Below are 22017 nucleotides of genomic sequence, written 5' to 3'. Positions count from 1 at the left end.
GAATAATATGAAGGGTGTCATTCAACTGAATCACTAATGCCATTTTCTATAGTTTCCTGAGTTTTCCTTGGAGGTTTCCTATTCAGGTACTCATTAGTCTAGATTTTGCTTAGTTTATGAGATCAAATATACTGCATCCAAGCAAGTTTTGTAATAAATGAGGTAGAAATGGAGGTTACTAACCTGTAACTGGAGGTTCTTCAAGATGTGTGGTCCATTTCTGTTCCCCACATTGGTACACATGAGCATCATGCACCTAAGACCAGAGATTTTAGGTAAGCAGCATTTGTTGGTTTGCATTCGCCCAGTTGTTCTCCTTTTGTTTTGAACCCAGGCACAAGGGGCAGTGTGGACCGGTGCTTCTCCAGTTTCTTCCCCTACTGTGAATCCAGTTATGAGTTGCAACAGAGGGGATGGAGGGCGGGTAGTGGAAAACAGATAGGGACTGCACATCTCAAAGAACCACCAGTTACAAGTAAGTAAGCTCATTTTTTTCTTTGAGTGATGGTCCCTATATGTATTCCACACATGGGAGATTAGCAAGCAGTAGTCAACAGGAGGTGGGAGCGAGGACGCAGAAGTGATGGCTGACTGTAATACTGCTATCCCCACAATTGTATCTGTAGTAGAAGATTAGACCAAAGCATAACATCTTGTGAAGGTGCCTAAGCAGCTTCAGGTAGCTGCCCTACATATCTCTAATACAGGTATATCTCTCAGAGATGCACACAGCATGGTTGTTTGTGCTCTGGTGGAATGGGCTCTCACCACCTCAGGTGAACTAGTTGGTAACATAGGATAATGTAGCCAGAGATTCATTTAGGAAGTCTCTGAACAGACATAGCTTGACCTCGATCTCTCTGCTATGACAAAAAAAAGTCTAAGTGTCTTTCTAACTGCTTTTGTTCTTTGCAGATAAAAGGCCACTGCTCTTCAGACAGCTAGATAATGAAGCCTTCTCACCTCATCAGAGGCATGTGGTTTTGGAAAAAACTATCAGTAAGTAGATGGTCTGACTTCTGTGAAATTCTGAAATTGCTACAGGGATGAATTTCAGGTGGCAGCAAAGGGAGACCTTTATGGAATGTAATATATAGTGGGTCTGCCATGACTGCTCCCAGCTTACTGACCCATCTGGCTGATGCGATGATGATTAGGAAGACAACTTTAATCGTGAAATGAATATAGAACATGCAGCTAAAGGTTCAAAGGGAGGTTTGGTGAGACATGAAAGAATGGTGGAAAGGATCTAATAAGACCCTTCAGGAATCTAGCCATCCTGAGATGAGTGAAGCTGGTGTGGTCATTGATGCAGGGGATGAAAAGCACTAATTCCTACTCAATGAGCCCACAGGGAAATAACAGTGAGGGTCTTAAGAGTAAATAGATTTTCTAGAATGGCAGGGATCCCAGTGGACTCTGAAGGTACCTGGCCTTGTTGTGCCCAAGAGAATAAACACTTCCACTTAACTGAATATTATCTCCTGGTAGAATCCTTCCTGCTTTGGTTGAGGATGGATTGAACTGCCCTGAAATATGAATCCTCTACATCTGATTGTACAGTTCTGTGGTGAGAGCGTCAGCCTTGAAGCTAACCCAAAGTATCTTGGTGGGGCACTGGACCAGAATGTAACCTTTCAACAACACCTCGAGAACAACCATGATAAGGCGAGTTCTTGTGTCGCGCTTATCAGGAAATTGGCCAGAACATCATGGGGCTCCAGTCCACGGACCTTACGAACCGCAACAATTGCCTTAGTATATTCTGCAGCTGAATACTGTGCGCCAGCATCATCTCGCAGCAGTCACACTAACCTCCTTGATACTCAACTAAATAACGCCATGCGTATAGTGTCAGGGACACTCAAATTGGCTCCCGTCGACTGCCTCCCAGTCCTATCGCACATCCAGCCTCCACTGATTAGAAGAGCTACCCAGACATCTCACTTTCTCAACCATGTCAATGCAAACATGGGGATCCCGTTGCCCAATGACCTACAGAACCCGCCAAAGATAAGATTAACATCCCACAAATCTCTATGGAACTGCATCAAGACCCTTATACTGAACTTCAATGTTGAGGCTCAATGGAGAGCCACATGGAGCATTTCGACCACTCCAAACAAAATAGCTTGGTTGACCCTGTCAAGGAACCACCGAGTTTTGATTTATGTTGGAAAGACTGGTGCAGATTGAATTGTATCAGTACATCTCATAGGAGATGTGACAAACCCTCTTTAAATGGAAAATTAGCCAAACACCTGTATGCAACTGTGGTCATCAGGCACAAATGATGGAGCACATCATATCTGAGTGTTCCCTTCGTTCTTTTGCCGGAGGCTTGAAGGACATTCACCAGCTCACTGCTGTGGCAATGTACTGGCTATCAAATCCAGATATAAATTTGTAATTGTTGCTACCTACCCAAGCCATATGAAAGAAGAAGTCTACACCATCAAAATATCATGCCTTGAGTTGCAGTGGCTCTGGATTGAGATGCTTGATAGTGGTATTGTGTTGTGTTAGCAGGTCCGGAAATGGTCAGATGTTGACGGGCATACGGTTTGAAAGTCTCACTTGTTCCTTATTCTAGAACCATCTCAGCTAGCTGGACACAACAAGGATGACCCAAGCCCTGTTTTGATTTCCTACAGAACCTGTGGTATTAATGAGATGAGAGGGAAGGCATACGTGAGATGATCCTTCCATGGTAGCATAAGGGCATCTCACTTTGAGCCCCTGTCTAGAGCTGCTCTGGAGCCGTACAGGAGACACTTTTTGTTTGCCTGAGAGGCAAAAAGGTCCCAAGACAGCATTCCCCACTGATTAAAAGCCTTATTCAGGACCAAATTGTGAATCTCCCACTTGTAGTCCATGAAAAAATGTCTGCTGGGGAGTTCTGCACTCCTGGTAATTATGCTGCAGAAAGGGTTATATGATGTCTGAAACACCAATTCCAATGGTTGGCTGTCTCTACCCACAAAGGAAGGGATCTTGTTCTCCCTTGCTTGTTTATATAGGAGACAGGTTGTCATATTGCCTTACATTATTTGGATATGCCGGGATTGGCTGCAGGCCTGACGGACTGCTCTTAGTTCCAGTAAATGGGAATATATCCTGGACTCCCAAGGGGTCCAGTGGTTTTGTGCAATATGATCATCCATATGAGTTCCCCTACCTAAGAGGGAGGCCTTGGTAATGACAGTCACCTCAGGTGTAGGCGTGAGCAAAAGGGTCCGTACTCAAACATTTTCTGGCTTTGTCCACCAGATGAGAGAGGCCAGAACCTTGAACAAAATTATTACTTTGGCACTGATGTTGACTTTTTCTGGTGAGCAGGCAGACTGAAGCCAGGTTTGCAAGGAATGAAGAAGGATCCTGGCAAATGGTGTCACATGTGTGCATGCGGTCATGTTGTCAAGGAGGGAAAGGCAAGTTCTGACTGAAGTCTGAGGGTGACCTGTTTTATGAGATCGCCCATGGCATGGAATCTCTTGATAGGAAGACAGGATCTTGCTCTAGTCAAGTGCAGGGTCACTCCTGTGAAATTTATGGACCTCAAGGGAGTCAAAATGGACTTTTTGTGGTTGACACAAATTCCCAGGGAAGGTAGTAGACGGAGCAGGAATCAGGCTGCAAACTGGACTGCCTTGTATAATCTGCCCATCACAAGCCAGTCGTTGAGGTGTGGGAAGACAGTAAATCCATTACTTCTCATTCAACAGCCATCACTGAAAAGACTTTTGTAAAGACACAGGGGTTCCATAGCTAGCCCAAATGGAAGGACCAAATTGGCAATGGTCTTGATGAACGAGGAGCCTGAAAAACCTTCTGTTCGCCAGGTGACTGACTATGTGAAAGTATGCATTTTTCACGCCAGGAACATAAAGCATGTGCCCTCTTCCAGAGAGGGAATTATTGACATCAATGTAACCCCATGCAGAATTTTAATTTTCAGATGAATATATTTAGTCAGCATAGGTCAAGAATCAGTCCCCATCCTCCACTCTTTTTGAGGACTAAGATGTGTGGGGAGTAGAATCCTTTCCCTTGATGCTCAGGTGGAATTCTTCTATGGTTCCCCAGGAGAAGTAAGTCATCTTCTTGTTGAAGAATTTCCTCATGAGATTGGTCCTTGAAAAGGAACTGGGAAGAGCTTTTTGAGTACAGGTTGACAGAAACTCAGACAGCTGCAGTGAATAATTTCCAACACCAATTTGTCTGTTGTTAAAACCCTGAAGTTGTGGGGAAACTGGGTACAGTGGCCTCAAAAAAAAATTGGGCTGATATTATGGCACTAATAAAGGGACATGGGTCTTGACAGTCTCATCAAAAGAAATTCTTTGGTTGTGGGGTAGAGTGAGGTGTGGCAGTGGATGGTGCAGGAACTGTGTACCTGTGCCTTTGAACCCTCCGTTGTGTGGTGGGAGTGGTGGTGGTAAAGGGGTTGAGGAGGTGGTCTTGCTTTGCACCCCTTGGGACAAGGGCATAGATACCCAGAGAACAAAGTGTTGTCCTCAAGTGAGTGGAGAGATTCATCCATCTGTTCACTCAACAGGTTAACTGTATCAAAGGGCAGATCTTGAATGGTACTCTGCACCTCTCTAGGGAAACCAGGAATCTCTCCTCATGACAATGGCTGTAGCCATTCCTCTGGAAGCGGAGTCTGTGGCATATACTGCAGCCTAAAGAGAGGGTTTAGCTATTAATTTGCCTTAATCAATTACGGACTGGAAGTTAGCTCTATCTTCCTGAGGGACCTGATCCTTAAAATTCAACAACTTTACATAAATTAGTGAAGTTGTATTTAGCCAGAAGGGCCTGATAATTTGAAGTTCTAAATTGGAGAGCGATGGAAAAGAAAACCTTTCCTCCTGTAAGGTTAAGCTGTTTGGCACTCTTGTTCGAGGGTATAATTTTAGGTGTTGCAGCCTGGATCTTTAGATGGCTACTTATGCCACTAAAGAGATGGACAGTCGGTGAGAGAAAAGAAACTCTGCCCCCTTAGATGAAATGAAGTAGAAATTCTCAGCCCTAATCAGGGTGGGAACACAAGAAGCAGGAGTGTGCCTCACTGTTCTAGCTGGATCCATCATGGCCTCATTGATCTGTAGGGCCATTCAACTGGGACCCGAGGTTTGCAAGATGTCCAGCAATCTATGTTATGGCTCCTGAACCTCTTCAAGCTGCATCTTGGAGCTCAGACACCAACCTTTGTAGGAGCTCCTGATATTTCCTGTAGTCATCAGGCAGAGATGGTAAAGATGGGGTTACCACCTCATCTGGTGAAGATGATGAAATTGCTCCCAGAATCATTGAATACAGTTCAACTTCATCTTCAGCTTACTCTGATGGGGCTGGTTGGTGTTGGCCTCGTGTACTGATCCCAGGTGTATAGACTAGGAATCCCAAGGGCCCCAATAACGCCAATATGAAGGATCAACTGGCTGAGGACAACCTCACATCACTGGGTACCACCTGTGTCTTGGAAAATCATATCTGGTCAGAGCATGGAGCCCCAATCTCCGAGGGCTTCTGTCCCGCCCGTTTCTGTATGATAGGATAGCAGCTCTTCTGGAACCTCTGACTCATTAAATGAAAAAGCTGGATCCCAAAGTACTTGTGGAACTGATGGTACCGATGATTTGGTACTCAGGCTTGTGGGTGGGAGAGAAGAGTGGCTCCACGTCCTTGAAATAACTTCCTCCTAAGAAGTAACTATGTCTCCAAATAAAGACAGACCTGAAAGGAGGCAGGAGAGGGGATATGATAGAACAAAAATGTCTTCCAGGGAGACATCAGTCTCAGACTGCCCAGGGGTACAGCATGAGTCAGTTGGTGGAGCCATCACATCCAGTGCTTTCTGGTCACAGAGGAAGCTGGATCCCTCTGGGGCCATATCAATACTGGCATAGAGTCTCGTCTGAATGTCAAAGAGAGTGGCAGTGAATGTTTGTATTTCAGTTTGCACATCAGAACCAGACCTGGAACTGACGGATATGTGCTCCTTCACTCCACTTTCTCCTGCTGAAAAAGTTAATTAGGGCCTAAATCTTTAGGATCCCTGCACGTGGACTCTCCAGACTTCGAAGGAGTTGGGGAGGGATCTCTTTTCTTCAAGGCAGCTTTGGAAGAAGGTGGTTTGTCTCTATGCTTGTAAGAGTACCCCTTATTCTCATGAGAAGCCTTCTCCTGAGGCCTGGAAGTCTTAGTTTCAACTCATGAGGTAGTGCTCAGAGTGGTGCTCCCTACTGATTGAGGCTGATGTACAGGGAGGTCTCCCTAGCCCGGATCTCATTGAGGTCTCACAGCCTCTTCCATCAGATGTTTTCTAAGTCTTAGCTCTCAACCCTCACAGGTTTTGTGAGGGAAGGAGCAGCAAATGCTGCACTTAGCTGAGATGTGAGCCTCACCTAGAGAATAAAAGCAGCACTAGTGTTCGGTGCTCACTGAAAATGAGCAAGGCAGGAAATGCAATTCTTGGACCCCAGAACTCTGGGAATAATCATAGCCTTTCAGGGAGGATTTTCCCGGGGCAGGGGTGGGGACACTTAACTAACTAATACTTAAGACTAAAAGAGTAAAAGAATAAAATACTAAAACTATTTACAATGTATTTACAGACTGAACAGGAGTACTTGCGGCACCTTAGAGACTAACAAATTTATTAGAGCATAAGCTTTCGTGGGCTACAACCCACTTCTTCGGATGCATATAGAGTGAAACATATATTGAGGAGATATATATACACACACATACAGAGAGCATGAACAGGTGGGAGTTGTCTTACCAACTCTGAGAGGCCAATTAAGTAAGAGAAAAAAAAACTTTTGAAGTGATAATCAAGATAGCTCAGTACAGACAGTTTGATAAGAAGCAAGTGTGAAAATACTTACAAGGGGAGATAGATTCAATGTTTGTAATGGCTCAGCTGGTGAGTATTTGCTTTAGGTTGGGGGGTTGTCTGTAAGCGAGGACAGGTCTGTCTCCCAAGATCTGTGAGAGTAAAGGATCATCTTTCAGGATAGGTTGTAGATCTCTGATGATGCGCTGGAGAGGTTTTAGTTGGGGGCTGAAGGTGATCACATCAGCCATACCATCAGGGGCTTGTTCACCTGCACATCTACCAATGTGATATATGCCATCATGTGCCAGCAATGCCCCTCTGCCATGTACATTGGCCAAACCGGACAGTCTCTACGCAAAAGAATTAATGGACACAAATCTGACATCAGGAATCATAATACTCCAAAACCAGTGGGAGAACACTTTAACCTGTCTGGCCATTCTATGACAGACCTGCAGGTGGCTATCTTAAAACAGAAAAACTTCAAAAACAGACTCCGAGAGACTGCTGAGCTGGAATTGATATGCAAACTAGACACAATCAACTCAGGATTAAATAAAGACTGGGAATGGCTGAGCCATTACAAACATTGAATCTATCTCCCCTTGTAAGTATTTTCACACTTATTTCTTATCAAACTGTCTGTACTGAGCTATCTTGATTATCACTTCAAAAGTTTTTTTTCTCTTACTTAATTGGCCTCTCAGAGTTGGTAAGACAACTCCCACCTGTTCATGCTCTCTGTATGTGTGTATATATATCTCCTCAATATATGTTTCACTCTATATGCATCCGAAGAAGTGGGTTGTAGCCCATGAAAGCTTATGCTCTAATAAATTTGTTAGTCTCTAAGGTGCCACAAGTACTCCTGTTCTTTTTGCGGATACAGACTAACACGGCTGCTACTCTGAAACCTGTCATTTTACAGACTGAAGCAGTCGAAGGAAAAGAAACTGTGGACACAGAAGATTCTGACCCAGGCCATGTGGCAGTAAGAAGGAACTGGAGAGGCACCAGGACTCATTGCCCCCCTTTGCCCTCAGAACTGAGCATGCTTGGACCAACGGACACTGCTTACTAAAAATCTCTGGGTTTAGGCACATGGGGCACATGCACACCCACATGTGGAATACATATAGGGACCATCACTCAAAGAAGAAGCTTTGTTTTTAAAATTAAATGAATATCAATGACTGTATTTTAAATGTTAAGTTATGGACCTACCAAACAAATGTAAGGACATGAAACATATTGGAGTAGATCCTCAGCTGGTCTAAATTGTCATTGCTGTTGATTCCATTTTGTTCACTTACGCTATACAGGAGTTAATGCTGATTTGTGACAGCTTTAGCTTTGAGTTTCAAGGGTTTTGTTGGTTTGACAAACAATTTACAGTTTACATATTTTACACATATGCCCACACAAACATATATACACATATGCATATTTAGTATCACAATGTAGTGGATACAATCTTTCCAGTTATACCTGAAATAAAATATTTTTTCATTCTGACACACCACCAATATCTCTAGCCAGTACGTTAAAGAAAGGCACTATAAGAAAATGCCTGATGTGAGAAAATGAAAGATTAATTTAAACATGGATCTCTATAAAAGGAATAAAAATAAAATTTGCACTTTTTAAAATATTTGGCCAATAAAAATAATATATTATTCTTGGATAAGATAAAAATGTTGCATATACTTTTCTAAATACAAACTGAATATTGATAAATTCATTTGTTTTCTTACAATCAAGTATTTTTTGCAATTCTATTTTGTTAGTTCTAACATGGCGATCAAATAAATTTTTATTTTTACACTATTACAGAAGTGCATTTCTCTAGGTTTCCAAAACCACCTTATTCAACCTTCCCCATCTGTCACCATCTGCTTCTTTTTAGCGTGTACTTTTTGTGTGATCGCATAAGCATGTGAAAAATAACTAACATTCAGATGATTGTCTGCTGGTACATTTGAGGACTGGGCATAATAAAAGTGAACTGCCAAAACGTACTTAACACTTTTAATTTTGCTGGGTCTTGAGTGTGAGCTACATTTGATTTCCAAACTGTTTTACAGTTGGAAAGTTGATCAGGTATTGCTAACTCAACAGCAAAAGCTGAGACTCTAAATAGCACCACATTAAAAAATTTATCTTCCATGACAGCCAGGCCAAATACAGATCTATGGTCCCAGGAGTTTATGCATTTGACCTGATTGAATTTAACCTTGCACTGATGTTAGAAGGACGCGGTGGGGAGCTGGAAAGAGCCTATTTGAACCCAGGGTAGACACAATCTAGGTCCTCCTTATATTCCTAGTGAGCAAGAAAACACAGGAGTCTAATACTGACAGTGGTGCAAGAAATCTCATGGGGAACTAGGAGGGGCAGAAGAGAGGAGGCAGAGCTCTGCTTCTCTCTTACCAGCCAGTGGAGCTGAGTAATATGGAAGAAGTATTTGGAAACACAACACAACTTTTTAAGAGTGTAGCAGATGCCTCCACCAAGCACAAAGCATTTGGAAGCTGCCAGGAGTGCACCACATTGGGATGGAGGAGATATGGGTTTCCAGAACTCTGTCTGTACCCATCAGCTAGGGCATATCCGGATAATGAGGATAAGCATACATTCCTGCTTGTAAATTCACTTGATATAATATTAATGGAAAATGAACACAAAAGAGATGCAAACATAGACAAAGCAAATTACACTTTTTGCAAGCAAAAAATGTTCTTCAGTATTCACACAGCTCTACCACTAACAGTCTTTGTTGCCATTTCTAGACCTTTAACATATCTGATACACATTGTATATAATTGTTTATATCTGCATATGTTTTAGTTGACTTTTTCATCTTGCCGGGGTTTCAGGTATGCTTTTCATGCTCTGCCTCACCCACTACAGAGCTCTCAGGCTGTCAAGTGAAAGTATTGTGAGCTCACAGGTACACTCATGCCAACATCCACAATTTTGAGATGCTGCATTCCTTCATTCTTTTTTGGAAATCAACAGAAGTGGAGAGCATCTCACGGAAGAACTAAGCACCCCACAGGAGCAGGACTTATCATTGCTTCCCAATGATAACAAGTGGGAGTCTGGATGCACTGCCAGAGATATTGCCTGTTGCCCTCTACAACAGCATGAGCATGCTCACAGCCAATGCTGCAGAGCCAAACTGGCCCCAAATTTAGTAAATGTTTCAGGTAAAATCATTTTACAGATTTTGAAAATCCACTAAAATAATTTTACAGTTAACAATTCCAGGTCTAGAGTATTTCTTACAGTGAAGCAACCAGACTTGGACACATACTGCAAAGAAGGGCACATTATTACTCACTATGATATAATTTAATTTATTTTTCTATCCCTCATAAATGCAACCAAATATCCTATTTGCTTTATTTTTAAAATATTTGTTATGTTGAGGAAAAACAATGTTTGTGTGTCACTCATCTTCTGTTTTCAAACAGCAATTCCTGCCAGTATGCCAAAAATAATTTTTTGTATACAGTCTACCATGGTAACCCTCCAGCTCTCACTTTTACCACACTGCAATCGAAAGTATAAACCCAAGGTTCTTTGCACATTATTTTTCCCAACAGTTAGCACCATTCGTATTCTGAAGGCTCCTTGTTAACTAATAAATGTAAACCTTAAATTCAAAAACTATTTTCCCAAAATTTGTCCCCTCTTCCTCAAATTCATTTATCTTCCAATAGTTCCAGGGCTGAACATTATTTACTATATTATTTATACGGTGCCAAAAATTTGCATAGCATTTTACAAAACAAATCAAGATTGCCTCAATGATCTTGCAATGACTCAATCTAAGTTAAGTTAAAAAGAACAGGAGTTGATCACAAAAGCAGAAGGAAGTTGGGGTGTACATATGGGTGTGCAGACAATGAGACCAGGCATTCACTTGGGTGAATACAGCCAATGTCTTCTGGGTTACATGGAATTGTATTATGAAATATATATAAACCTATGGTTGATTAAAAAAAACTTATAACAAGTGACTTTTGAGAAAAAGTCTTAAAGGAGGATAGGATTAAGGAATGACAGCGTGTTATGAAATAAGTTCTGGGTGTGGAAGGAAATATGAAAGGAGGCACAAAGAGGACAGTCAAACAAGGAGCTTGGACTGAACAAAGAGGGCACCAGGGAGCAAAAGAAAACATGACCAGATGTAAGAAAAATTTGAGTTTTAGATGTGCTCAAAAGTTAAAATTAGGAGCCTGAATTTCAGAAGGGAAAGCAACAGAGACAATGAGAGGATTCTGAACTGGGTTGAACTTGGACAGTGATGAGTGAAGCAGATGATTTTCACAGCAGAGTTTTGAATAGATGATTGATGTCTATCATAGTGGGCAGTGGGAAGAAGGTTGCTGTAGTTAAAGCATGAGATAATGAAGGCTTGTATAAGGGTTTTGTGCTGTGAACAGTGAGGAATAGGTGGATTTAAAAATACTGTAGTGATGAAACCAACAAAATTTAATGATCATTGTACGAGGAGAGGAGGGGTTAAAATGACAGCAAAACTCCTAATCTGTGGGAGAAGGAGGATACTGGGGTTGTTAACACTTATAGTGAAATTCAATGAGGGTGTAGAAGCAGATCTGGTTTGCAAGGAAGACCGCTAAACTGAATGAAGGGATGATAAACTCATAGTGGAGGAAGTCTGCACATGCAGCAAAGCAATCAGAAGTTGGGGGTGGGTGGGATGAATCAGTCTGACAGACAAGGGGGCAAAGGAGCTGGGAAGAAAGGATGGAATTTTAGATGGAAATCGTGAATTGAATGGAAGAGAGTGAAGAAAGAGAAGGAATGAGAGGCAGGGAGACAAGTAAGAAATGTCAATGGACTAGAGACAACAGAAGGAATGTGAGCCAGAGATGGGGCAAGTGAGCAATACAGAGAAGGAGATAAAATGATCAGACAGAATTCAGCAGAAGGCAGATCAGTGAGAGAGCAGTTCTTGTCAATGATATGGTCAAGGGACTGGCTTGTGTCTTGAGTAGAGAAATTGATCAAAGGCAGTATGTCAGATGAGGGGGGTAATTAAGAGGAAAGGTGAGTCAAGAGTGCCATTAACATGAAGTTCTAAGTTCCCAAGGTGCAGGGGCTGGATGACTTTTCACTTATAAAATGTTTAAAAGGCACACTGAAATCTAGTCCAATGTCATACAAGTTAAAAGCAGTTTCAGATATTATACCTGCATCTGAATTTTCCTGTCATTTTACACATTTTTTCCAATCACATTTACTTATTTTCTAAAAGGCTTATTTATTTATTTATGTATTTATTTGTGAAAGACTTACATAAACACAGGAAACTAACTAACTAATATGAGAAAGAGTGCAATCTCAGTAGGATTCCATTTGCATGGGTTTCCATGGCCATGCAAATGACAACTCCCCTGAACTGATTCCCCAACTTTGCCTTAAATTATCACTGTGGTTTACAGATAACTTGCAATAAATGAAATAACAGGAAAGATTACTAGAGTACCACTAGCAGATGTTCAGATTCAAGTCCAACTGTTTGCAAAATCAAGAATTTAAAAAAAAAATGTATAACATGGCTGTACAGAAAAGGAAGAAAAGTTTCATTCTGTCCACCATACTCAATTTGCACACTGAATAACTGTTCTGGATTATCAATACCCTGATCAATCCAAGCTGCCTCCATTTGAAAACAGAGGAGAGATTTTCTTTCTGTGAGGAATTTGCTGTTCACTTTGTTGATAAAATTACTCTGATTTTGACAGAGATGTCTGCATCCCTGGGTATAGGGCAATGTCTTGAAGGAACAAACAAAACATTTTCTTTCACTGAATTTTGAACATTGACACTCAACGTTCTGGAAGTGCTGAAAACACTTTGAGTCACTACCTGTACATGGGGCCATGTCCCTCTTGGCTGGTAAAGGCTTACAGGGAGATAATATGCCTGTTGGTGGTTTAAAAAAAATAAAATCTGTCAGATTCTTTGGCTGAATGTTTGGTGTCTGGTGTCCTCAAAGAGACACTGGTAAGACCTCTACTCAGCAAATAACGACACAAAACTTTGCCAGTTACACAGTCTCCCTCCTTCTTTTTGAGTAGTCAAACATATATGCTATCTGCAGTCTTCAGATTCCGTTGATCTCAGTCAGTCTCGTTTTAAAACAGGTTATGAGATAGACACCAGTGGGGGCTTTGATCATGGATTTCTTCCCGTCTATGGATGAAGACAATGTACCTCATGCTGATTTTGTTAAGATCACTGGTACCTTCAATACTGCTGGGCATGAGGTGGTATTGAGCTTTCTGTGGTTCCTACCAGGAGTGGATAGAACTGTTCTGAAGTGGTTTTGCTAATTTTTATATCCAAGGACTCTCACTGTGATTTAGGGCAAGCGTTCATCCAATTCTAGGACACTCTTATGCAGAGTTCTACACAGTTCAACTGTCTACCTTCTTGTTAAGCTAAACTTAAAAACCGACCTGTGATGATGTGCAACTATGGAGAGACTTCATGAGCACCAATGAAGTTGCAACATGAATCATAGAATATCAGGGTTGGAAGGGACCTCAGGAGGTCATCTAGTCCAACCCCCTGCTCGAAGCAGGACCAATCCCCAGACAGATTTTTGCCCCAGATCCCTAAATGGCTCCCTCAAGGACTGAACTCACAACTCTGGGTTTAGCAGGCCAATGCTCAAACCACTGAGCTATCCCTCCCGCCATGGTATCGATCATGGCCTTTTGTCTAAAAAGATTAGGGTCCACAAAAGGAAAGTCAGGTACTTCATCCTGCATCTTCTGGGTGAAGCCAGAATTTAGCAGCCAGGAATATACCCCTTTAATTGTAATTGCAGATGCAACAGCTTGTCATATCAAGACTGCAGACTTAGCCTCAAGGGAATGCTTTGTTAAGTCCAGACCTTTCTGAACCAAAGCCTTGAATATTTGTTAGTCAGTCACTGGCAGCATATCAATCACAGACAGCATCTTATCCCATAGATTTAATCCTATTCAGCCACCACAGCTTAATAATTAGTTATGCAAATAGCCAAAACAGCTAAAAAGTACAATTTCCTGCCCAAATGGTCCAGTCTCCTAGACATCCTATCAGAGAATGCAGAATGAAAGGTCTTGTCAGCTCTTTGGTCTTTAACAAGTGAAACCATCAAGGAGCCTACCTGCTTTTGAAAGTTGCAGGGCCTATGCTATGCAGTATGCTATCTCACAGAGGTAAATTCTTGAAGTATGTGTTTTACACCTTACTACTTTTGTAAACGACTGATGGTCTCTGGAAAACTGATAACATTCTTGTGACCCAAAGACCTCTTGATACCAACTGGCAGAGGGCACAGGTGTACATAAGAATACAGGGTGTCCTGGGTTCACCACAAATGTCATGCAAGGTCTCTAAAGAAAGCCTGTGGCACACTGCATTATAATCACTGTGAGAGGTATGTAAACACAGTATGTGAGGCGTTATATACACACATGTTGAAAATATTCTCTAGGCCTTGTAGTTAAAAAGACAGGTCACTCAAGGCACGCTGCGTGCCTTGAGACAAAATTCTACAGAAAGGAGATGAGAGACACTTATCTATATTGTGCGTCTTCCAATAGAAGTCTATCAGCATACTGAATCAAATGCTAATGAAGAGCTTGCTTGCTGAGACTTCATAAGAAAATTAAAAGGAAGAAGTAAACAGCAGACAGGGAGGACAGCCCTGTTTTCAGATGAAGATCAAAGTTCTGGTCTGCTATATCTGGGAGTGCAGAGAGATGTTTTGGTATCCTTCAGTCTGTAAAGACAGGCTGCCAGCAGGTTAGATCTTGTAAAAGGGAGATCTCAGTCATCTTGGCTGAAAATGCTGGGAAAAGGACTTAGGGTAAGCTATCTTGTATGAGACCAGGAATGTCCTTGGGAGTTACGTTTAAGCTTTAGAAAGAGTATTATAATTTTGTTTTGTATGTAACAATTTGTTTCCAATATTCTCTCTTACTATCATTTGACTCTCTGGTCTTTCATAATATATTTATAGTGAAAACAAGAATAAGTGTATCTAAGTACTGTGCATTAAGTGGAGTGGTGATCCTGAGTTAAAGCTAATAAGCTGGTATATACTATTCCTTTGGGAGTAGAAAATCTGAAAGTTCTGCATGTGTTCAGTGGAACAGGGGCTGGGCTCTCAAGAGGGATGCTCAGAGGACTTGGGGGTTGGTGTATCATTAACCAGTACAAAGTGAGCAGAGCCTGCAGAAACCTGGAAGGTAGGGCTTGTGGTGCCAGAGGCTAGTGGAGTCAAGGAATTGATCCACAGCAAGCACAGACAAGACTTCCTCACACTAAGGGCACATGGTTGTGAGGTGCCTCACAACCCAGGGTACCCCTAGAAAGAATCATAGCTCTGTTTTAGCCATGCCAGAATGTGGAAAGAAAGAACATTTTTTTTCTTTTGTTCTTTCCTCAGAAACATAAAAAGGTCTGTATTTCTTAATCCTACTACACATTTTTCACACTGTAGGATCCTACCACACATTTTTCAATTTAAGTCAATCCTTCTTCTGTGATACCATAATCACTGTCTGGTGAAGATTAAGCAGTGAAAGCAGCTAGGCGTCTAAGAAACAAAACCCTGGTTTCCCTGCAAATGTACTTAGGAATGAAAAATTAGCAATATTCTATATACCTAAAATGGGGACTACTGTGGAAACTAGTAATGTTTCTCAAAACAGAAGAAAATTTTAGGTGTGACCACTATACATGTAATAAAGAAAGGATGCTGTTTTCAATTATTCTATTGTAGACGATACTGAAGTTTTATTATATTTCAGATGATTTAGCTATATTTAGAAACACACAATTTCATAAATTTGAAAATATGATTATTGGTAGATAAGGTTTCCCAACAGAAATAGTACAATAATAGTAACAATAATCCAACATATTGTCCATTCTTCACAACAGTTTTGATCACCCAAATAATATACACTGCAATTAAATGAAAGAAAAAACATTTTATATTGTACAGAAAAAAAGTATTCTAAATCATACCTCAGGAGCTAGGTATTCTGGTGTACCACAGAATGTTTTCATAGTAGCTGCATCTGTGATTCCTTCTTTGCAAAGTCCAAAATCTGTAATTTTTATGTGGCCATCTTTATCCAACATTAGATTTTCTAACTGCATATTAGAAAGAACACACACAATTAGTCCATAAGTATTTCTTAACAGGCTAATATACTACATGTCATCAAAAAAGCCTTAACTAAGCTATATCTGCAAGGTAACAAATTGCACTGTAGTTCACTACTGTGTCATCAAGAAAGTGACTGTAGGCTCCCCCAATAAATACCGTAAGAGTTTGCTCAATATACTTCTTTCCCACAGAATGAAAGCAAAAAACACTTTCTAAAAATTTCCAAGACACTCATAATTTCCAGAGGACCTATTGCAATCATCACAGAATTGTTTGTTTGGCAAAATTTTATGGCTTTCCTCTATCTGTGCATTACCTGCAGCTCAGGCTCATGACCCAGAATGAAAACTGGTACAATTTTTACTGGTAATTACCCCAGAGTAATGACTAACAGTAGTTCTCCAAAAGCTTCTTCTGTGTGCATAGAATTTGTTTGGATATTAAAAATAATTCAACAGATATATACTGCAAACAAGCAAAACATTGTTCTAAACTACTTTTCTGAATAGGAAACCTTAAATTTTCTCAATAGAAAATGTGTTCTGAAAATGCTGATTCAACACTGGTGAACTACATGAATTCAAGTCAAATAATGAATCTCTAGCATTTTCCAAAGAGATAGAAATCAGGACCCCATATATTCTGTGATTCCACAACTACAGAAGAATAGCATTAGAATTGTAGCTTCCTTTTTTTCTTTGTCTTTTTTAATATTTTTCTAGTCCTTGTGGTCTAATGTGTAGCATTTTAACTGTGTGACAGTGTTGATCATTTTAACTAAACACAATCTTCTCCCTCCCCACCCCCATACACACACAAACTCTGCTTTTCTCAAAACTGTGTAACTTTATAATTACTTTGAGTTTGTCCCAATAGTCTTCGCAAAAACAAAAATTTGATTACTTGTGTTGGTTTTTTTTTTACCTTGAGATCACGGTACACAATCTTCCCGGAATGCAGATAGTCCAAAGCAGAGACAATTTCTGCACCATAGAAGCGTGTGCGGTCCTCAGAGAACACCCGCTCTCTCGACAAATGGAAAAACAGCTGCAGGGTAAACAGCAGGGACAGGATTGTAATAATTACTGATTTAGTGGGGGAAATTAACACAAACATAAAACACCTCTCATCACCATATTGTGATGATAGATAGCGTACTCTCAGTGGACACTCAGCACTCTTAGACAGCAGCTGGCTTATCTTTTCCAGGTTTCCAAGGGGGGAAGGCGAGCTGTTAAATCAGCGTTTTAATCAATATACCAATCTTGTTTAAGGCATTCTGCTTGCTACCCATTTAACCTTCCGTTACCAGAGGAAAAAGTATGCAACAGCATCATCCTGTACTTTTCCCTCCACCTCCACCTCCTCCTCCCAAATTTTATTTTTAGCTGTTGAGACATATCATTTAGACACCTGAACACGGATATTACTGTAAGATTTTTCTTTCTATTAAATGCCTGACTTACCTCTGAACTGAGAAAGTGTCTAGTCCTTAGCTGCATACTCACCAAACAAGTGAAGTATGACATTATGCAACCACAACATATTACAGTCTTTCACAAAAATACCAGATAGTTATTTTATGGTTTGTAAAAGCAAACCTATAAATTTGTGGTATAATTTTGGTACATAAACTATACATTTACTTGATTTTATACTCTTCTTCTGTCCCCCTTTCAGCACTTCATAATTTCTTAAACTGAAAGTATTTAGTGAAAAAAATTAGTCATTAAATGATACACATTATAAAACGTAAAGAAAATGTGTAGCATGAATCTGAAGTTCTGTAGCTGTATAAGCATTTTATGAATACAAAATAATAAAATAACCCCTCCAAAAAAAACTTATAGCAGAGTTAAACTGCAGACTATGACTATTCATTCCATTCACTAGATATACCCCTTTTCTACTTTGGACATGTTGGCAGATTCTTTAAACACAACTAATCTTCAAAATCCAAATTAGTTTCCATCTACAGGCTAGTTTTCTATTCTATATAAGACAGCTCATGTGACTTGATATACACAGGCACCCTATTTTCTCCCCATAAATTATATTAAAAATACTAACAAGGAATAATGAATAACAGTCCTAAAAATATGGAAAACTTCACTGTTTGGAAACCATGTACTAGGCAAGAAAATCTACAGTAAAACTACATAGTGTTTTCATGCAGTGCTAAAAGAGAAGAAATAATTCCAAACCATAGGTCAAACACAAAAGAAACACATAATAATAGATTTAACTTATATATTACCAAAAGGTAGCTAAAAAAAGTTTGAAATATTAAACATTAATACAGTGTTGGATATGAAAATTAAATTACTTTTTAAATGTTTTTTGCAGTTATTTCAAGCTTGTAGACACTTCAAAATATAAATTATACATAAAGCATCAATGCAAACATTTTCATCAACAACTTCCCTGCAATTATACTTTAACATCATTTTTATTTTTTAGTTTCAACCTGAAAAAACACACTGTATTAAGCCAGTATAGTAGTCTATATTTGTTGGTCCAGGTGCCTCATGGAAAATTTAGAAAACAGAATTAGGTACGAATTTGGGTCACAAGCATTATCTCATTTTCTGTGTAACCTCCACCATCCTGTAAAAAAATTATATATATTTGCATGAACACTGAAACTTTGTTTCCTAAGTATCTAATATGCTCCTGCTGCTTATTTCCTGCCTCACATAGCAATCTCCCTCTATGACATCACAATTACTGGCAGTGGGGAAAATGATATTAGAAACTGATAATCCTGGCACATCAGATACGGAATAAACAAAGAATTTATGAGCTAAGGAACTGAGTCTGTTTTCATACAATGTCCCTAATATTATAAAACAAGGGAGGAAAAATAAAATACCATGTATACAGTATTAGAATAGTTTCTAAACAGAATTATTTATCAAAGGTTTCCATGCAGTGTTCACCAAATGCATGTTAAAACTGAAATTTTCTAAAATAGTATTAAAATATAAAAGTGAGAAACACAGTATTATGTCCTAGTCGTGAACTTCTTGTTTCACAGAAATGGAAACCAAGAATCATTCATCTTAATTTTTTTTTAAATACTCAAAGTAATATAAAATAATGTGATTTTATTTATTTTGCTTTATAAAGCTACTAATTAGACACTTTGCAAATTTAACAAAAATATACTCCATAAAAACTATGTAGTCTTCTCCTCTGACATCTGGAAGAATGGTGAAAGAGAAGGAGATGTCTGGATGCCCCCGTATGAACGGCTGTGTACAAGAGAGAGTTACAAATTTTCCATCTTCAGACTGTCCCAGTAGCTCAGCAGTAAAACTCCTCAGAACATTCTGGAACCTCAGGGGTCCAGCAATTTCAGAGCAGACAACAAAAATAGGTATACTATGATTCTCAATGCACTGAAAATAGAAAAGGTACTGATTTGAGCCAGCAGGAGTTGATAATCTATCTTGACAAAGCTTTTGATTATTTAGGGTTTAGTTTGATTTTTTTAAAATCCCTTTATTGTAATTCTCATTCAAAATATCAAATCCAAGATAGCATGGCCAAATTAATAGGGCTAGAAACTACTTGCAATAGGCCCATGGTTGCCACAGAAGACATGAGATCCCAAGTGAAGCTAATCCCAATATCAGGTCTGACAAGAGCTCTAAGTACACTCAGGTAGCAGTTCTAACAACTAGCAGCCTAGTCTGTACCAAAAGTTCCCATATTCACTTTATCCAAGGATGCACAAGGTAGACACACTTAAGTGAATCCATTTTTAAGAATCTTCTTGACCTGAGATTAGACAGAAAAAGACTAGTCATACCTTCTCTCTGGTACTTTCTAGATTCACAAAGGATCAAATATCCAACCAGACGCAGTTGAGCCAATAAAGGATCACTCAGACAGGCTTCAGAAATACATGCAAGGTCTGGCATCCTCCTTCATGATTAAATCAGGTCTTATTAGCTATCAATTACGCTTTAAGCAATAGAAGCTTGTAGTTAAAACCACTGTTTGCCATTGACTCACACCCATAAAAGAAGGCCTCAGAAAAAGTTAAGTGGCCAGCAGGTCAGGTAACAAGTATCAACCACCTGGTCTACCAGTAAAAAAAAAAAAGGATTTTCCCCCTACATAGTGTCATTATTTATTTGTACGCCTGTAGAGCCTAGGAGCCCCAGACATAAACCAGGACCCCACTGTGACAGGTGCTGAACAAAGAACAAAAACACAGTCCCTGCCCCAAAGAGTTTACAATCTATGTATAAGACAAGAAACAACAGATGGATACAAACAGATGGGGGAGTGAAAAGGAACGAGACTATATTGTTCAGCAAGGTAGGCAGTGGTCTCAGCACACCAGCGGCCTAACTGTTGTCAAGTTTGCCTTTCTTACCCCTCGCTAGTCAATTCAGGGATTCAAGATTTTCATCTAAATAATGTTAAAATTCAGGCTTACATCTCCTTTTTCCTTCCAAAAGCACAGTTAATTGTATACTAATTTATAATATAAATAAGGTACAAGAGAATCAATCAATCTTTTGGAAATAGGTACCTTAAACTAGACACTTATTCAGCAACTGACTGGCAGATTTTCTTGAAAATCCTTTAAAATGAGTCTTTGTTATAACCTAATTGAAATATATCAATTCATCTGACCAAAAAAATAGGGCAGGCCTTCTGGCTGAATAGTTGTCACCACATTCTTCCTTCTTCCATAACGCTAGGTGGGTAGATAATTCAAAATGAATAATTTGCCTAACATCTTCCTCTTTGTGATTGTCTGTGAGGTAACAGTGATTTTTATCAGATTAATTTATTAATCTCTGAATGACTTCTGCAGATAGTTCTTGGTTTGTGCCTTGTCCCTAAGCACTCTGTTATAAATATTCAAAATATGGATGATTTTGATCATTTACATAATATTGGAAACAAATGTCTATTTCTGTGCCCTGAAGGGATAACATAGTTAAGAACTGGATTTCTGGTGCAAATATGTTAATTTTTTGCAAATATTCTGCAAAATACATTTAAAATTGGAAATGTAGGTAACATTCCTATAGTAAACTCATTTACTAGAATGACAAAAATGTAAAGCCTACATATATATATATACACACACACACACACACACACATACTGTATGAGCACAGTCAAATTTTTATAAAAATGTGAGCAAATATTCCAAGAAAACATATGCTGCGTCCATCCAGCTCTTGATGGCACTTTAAGTTTGGTAAATGAAGATCATGATGTTCTTAAATATTGTCAAAAATACACCTACATGTTATCTGGGATGACTTACTACAATAGAATATTATCTTCATTCATTGCTTCACCATAATATATTGTTAAAAGTTTAAGTAGTATTTTGGATACAGCTAAAAAGTTTCACAGTCTATTTAAGACAAGTCTCAATTTCTATCATTATCATAAAATTAAAATACAGCAGAACAAGTATTCTGAAGATGGCTAATCAAGCAATGAGAAACAATAACCTGTGTGACAGTGTTGATTATTATACCCTCAAGTGCACAGGGAGGCAGAAAGCACGGCATTTGGAGGGAGCATTAATAAGTATTTCTGCACTCTCTGAACCTACCTAAATGGAATCTCCAGATGGCAAAAAGCCAGCATAGAGGTTCACCCTCTTCCCTGGCCCTGGTATAAGGGAAGGTCCCAGAAGAAGGGGAGTGGGACAAGGGTGTTCCTATTTTGGGCTGCAAGAATGGTCCCCAAGGTATACCTTAGATCATCTTTGAGGCTATTCTAAATTATGCCTGGAACTGAACCAGCCATCGTAAAGCCATCTTTGTCCTCTATCCTGCTAGGAGTGCTCAGCATCTCTGTACCTTGCCAAGGATCTAGCCAATTTACTTTTAATTTTTAAATTAAAACATTCTTAAACTATGTACCTCACAGAACATCATAATTAATTTTAAAAATCATGGGATCAACTAACCCACTAGAT

General features: G+C 39.6%; 1 protein-coding gene across 2 annotated transcripts in view; it reads right to left on the bottom strand.

The window, feature by feature from the left end:
* Positions 1 to 22017, bottom strand: part of AKT3 (AKT serine/threonine kinase 3) — a 246903-nt gene that overhangs the window by 64096 nt on the left and 160790 nt on the right. For both annotated transcript variants that reach the window (XM_024210264.2, XM_024210265.2), the window contains 2 exons: positions 16980 to 17102; positions 15911 to 16039 (listed from right to left, as the gene is read on the bottom strand). In XM_024210264.2, coding sequence (XP_024066032.1) covers positions 15911 to 16039; positions 16980 to 17102 — 252 coding nt within the window. The remainder of the gene's footprint in view (positions 1 to 15910; positions 16040 to 16979; positions 17103 to 22017) is intronic.

The sequence above is a fragment of the Terrapene carolina genome, unplaced genomic scaffold, assembly GCF_002925995.2.
Source record: "Terrapene carolina triunguis isolate 2854851 unplaced genomic scaffold, T_m_triunguis-2.0 Scaffold85, whole genome shotgun sequence".
NCBI classification, from domain to species: Eukaryota; Metazoa; Chordata; order Testudines; family Emydidae; genus Terrapene; species Terrapene triunguis.
This window is presented reverse-complemented; position numbering and strand designations above follow the sequence as displayed.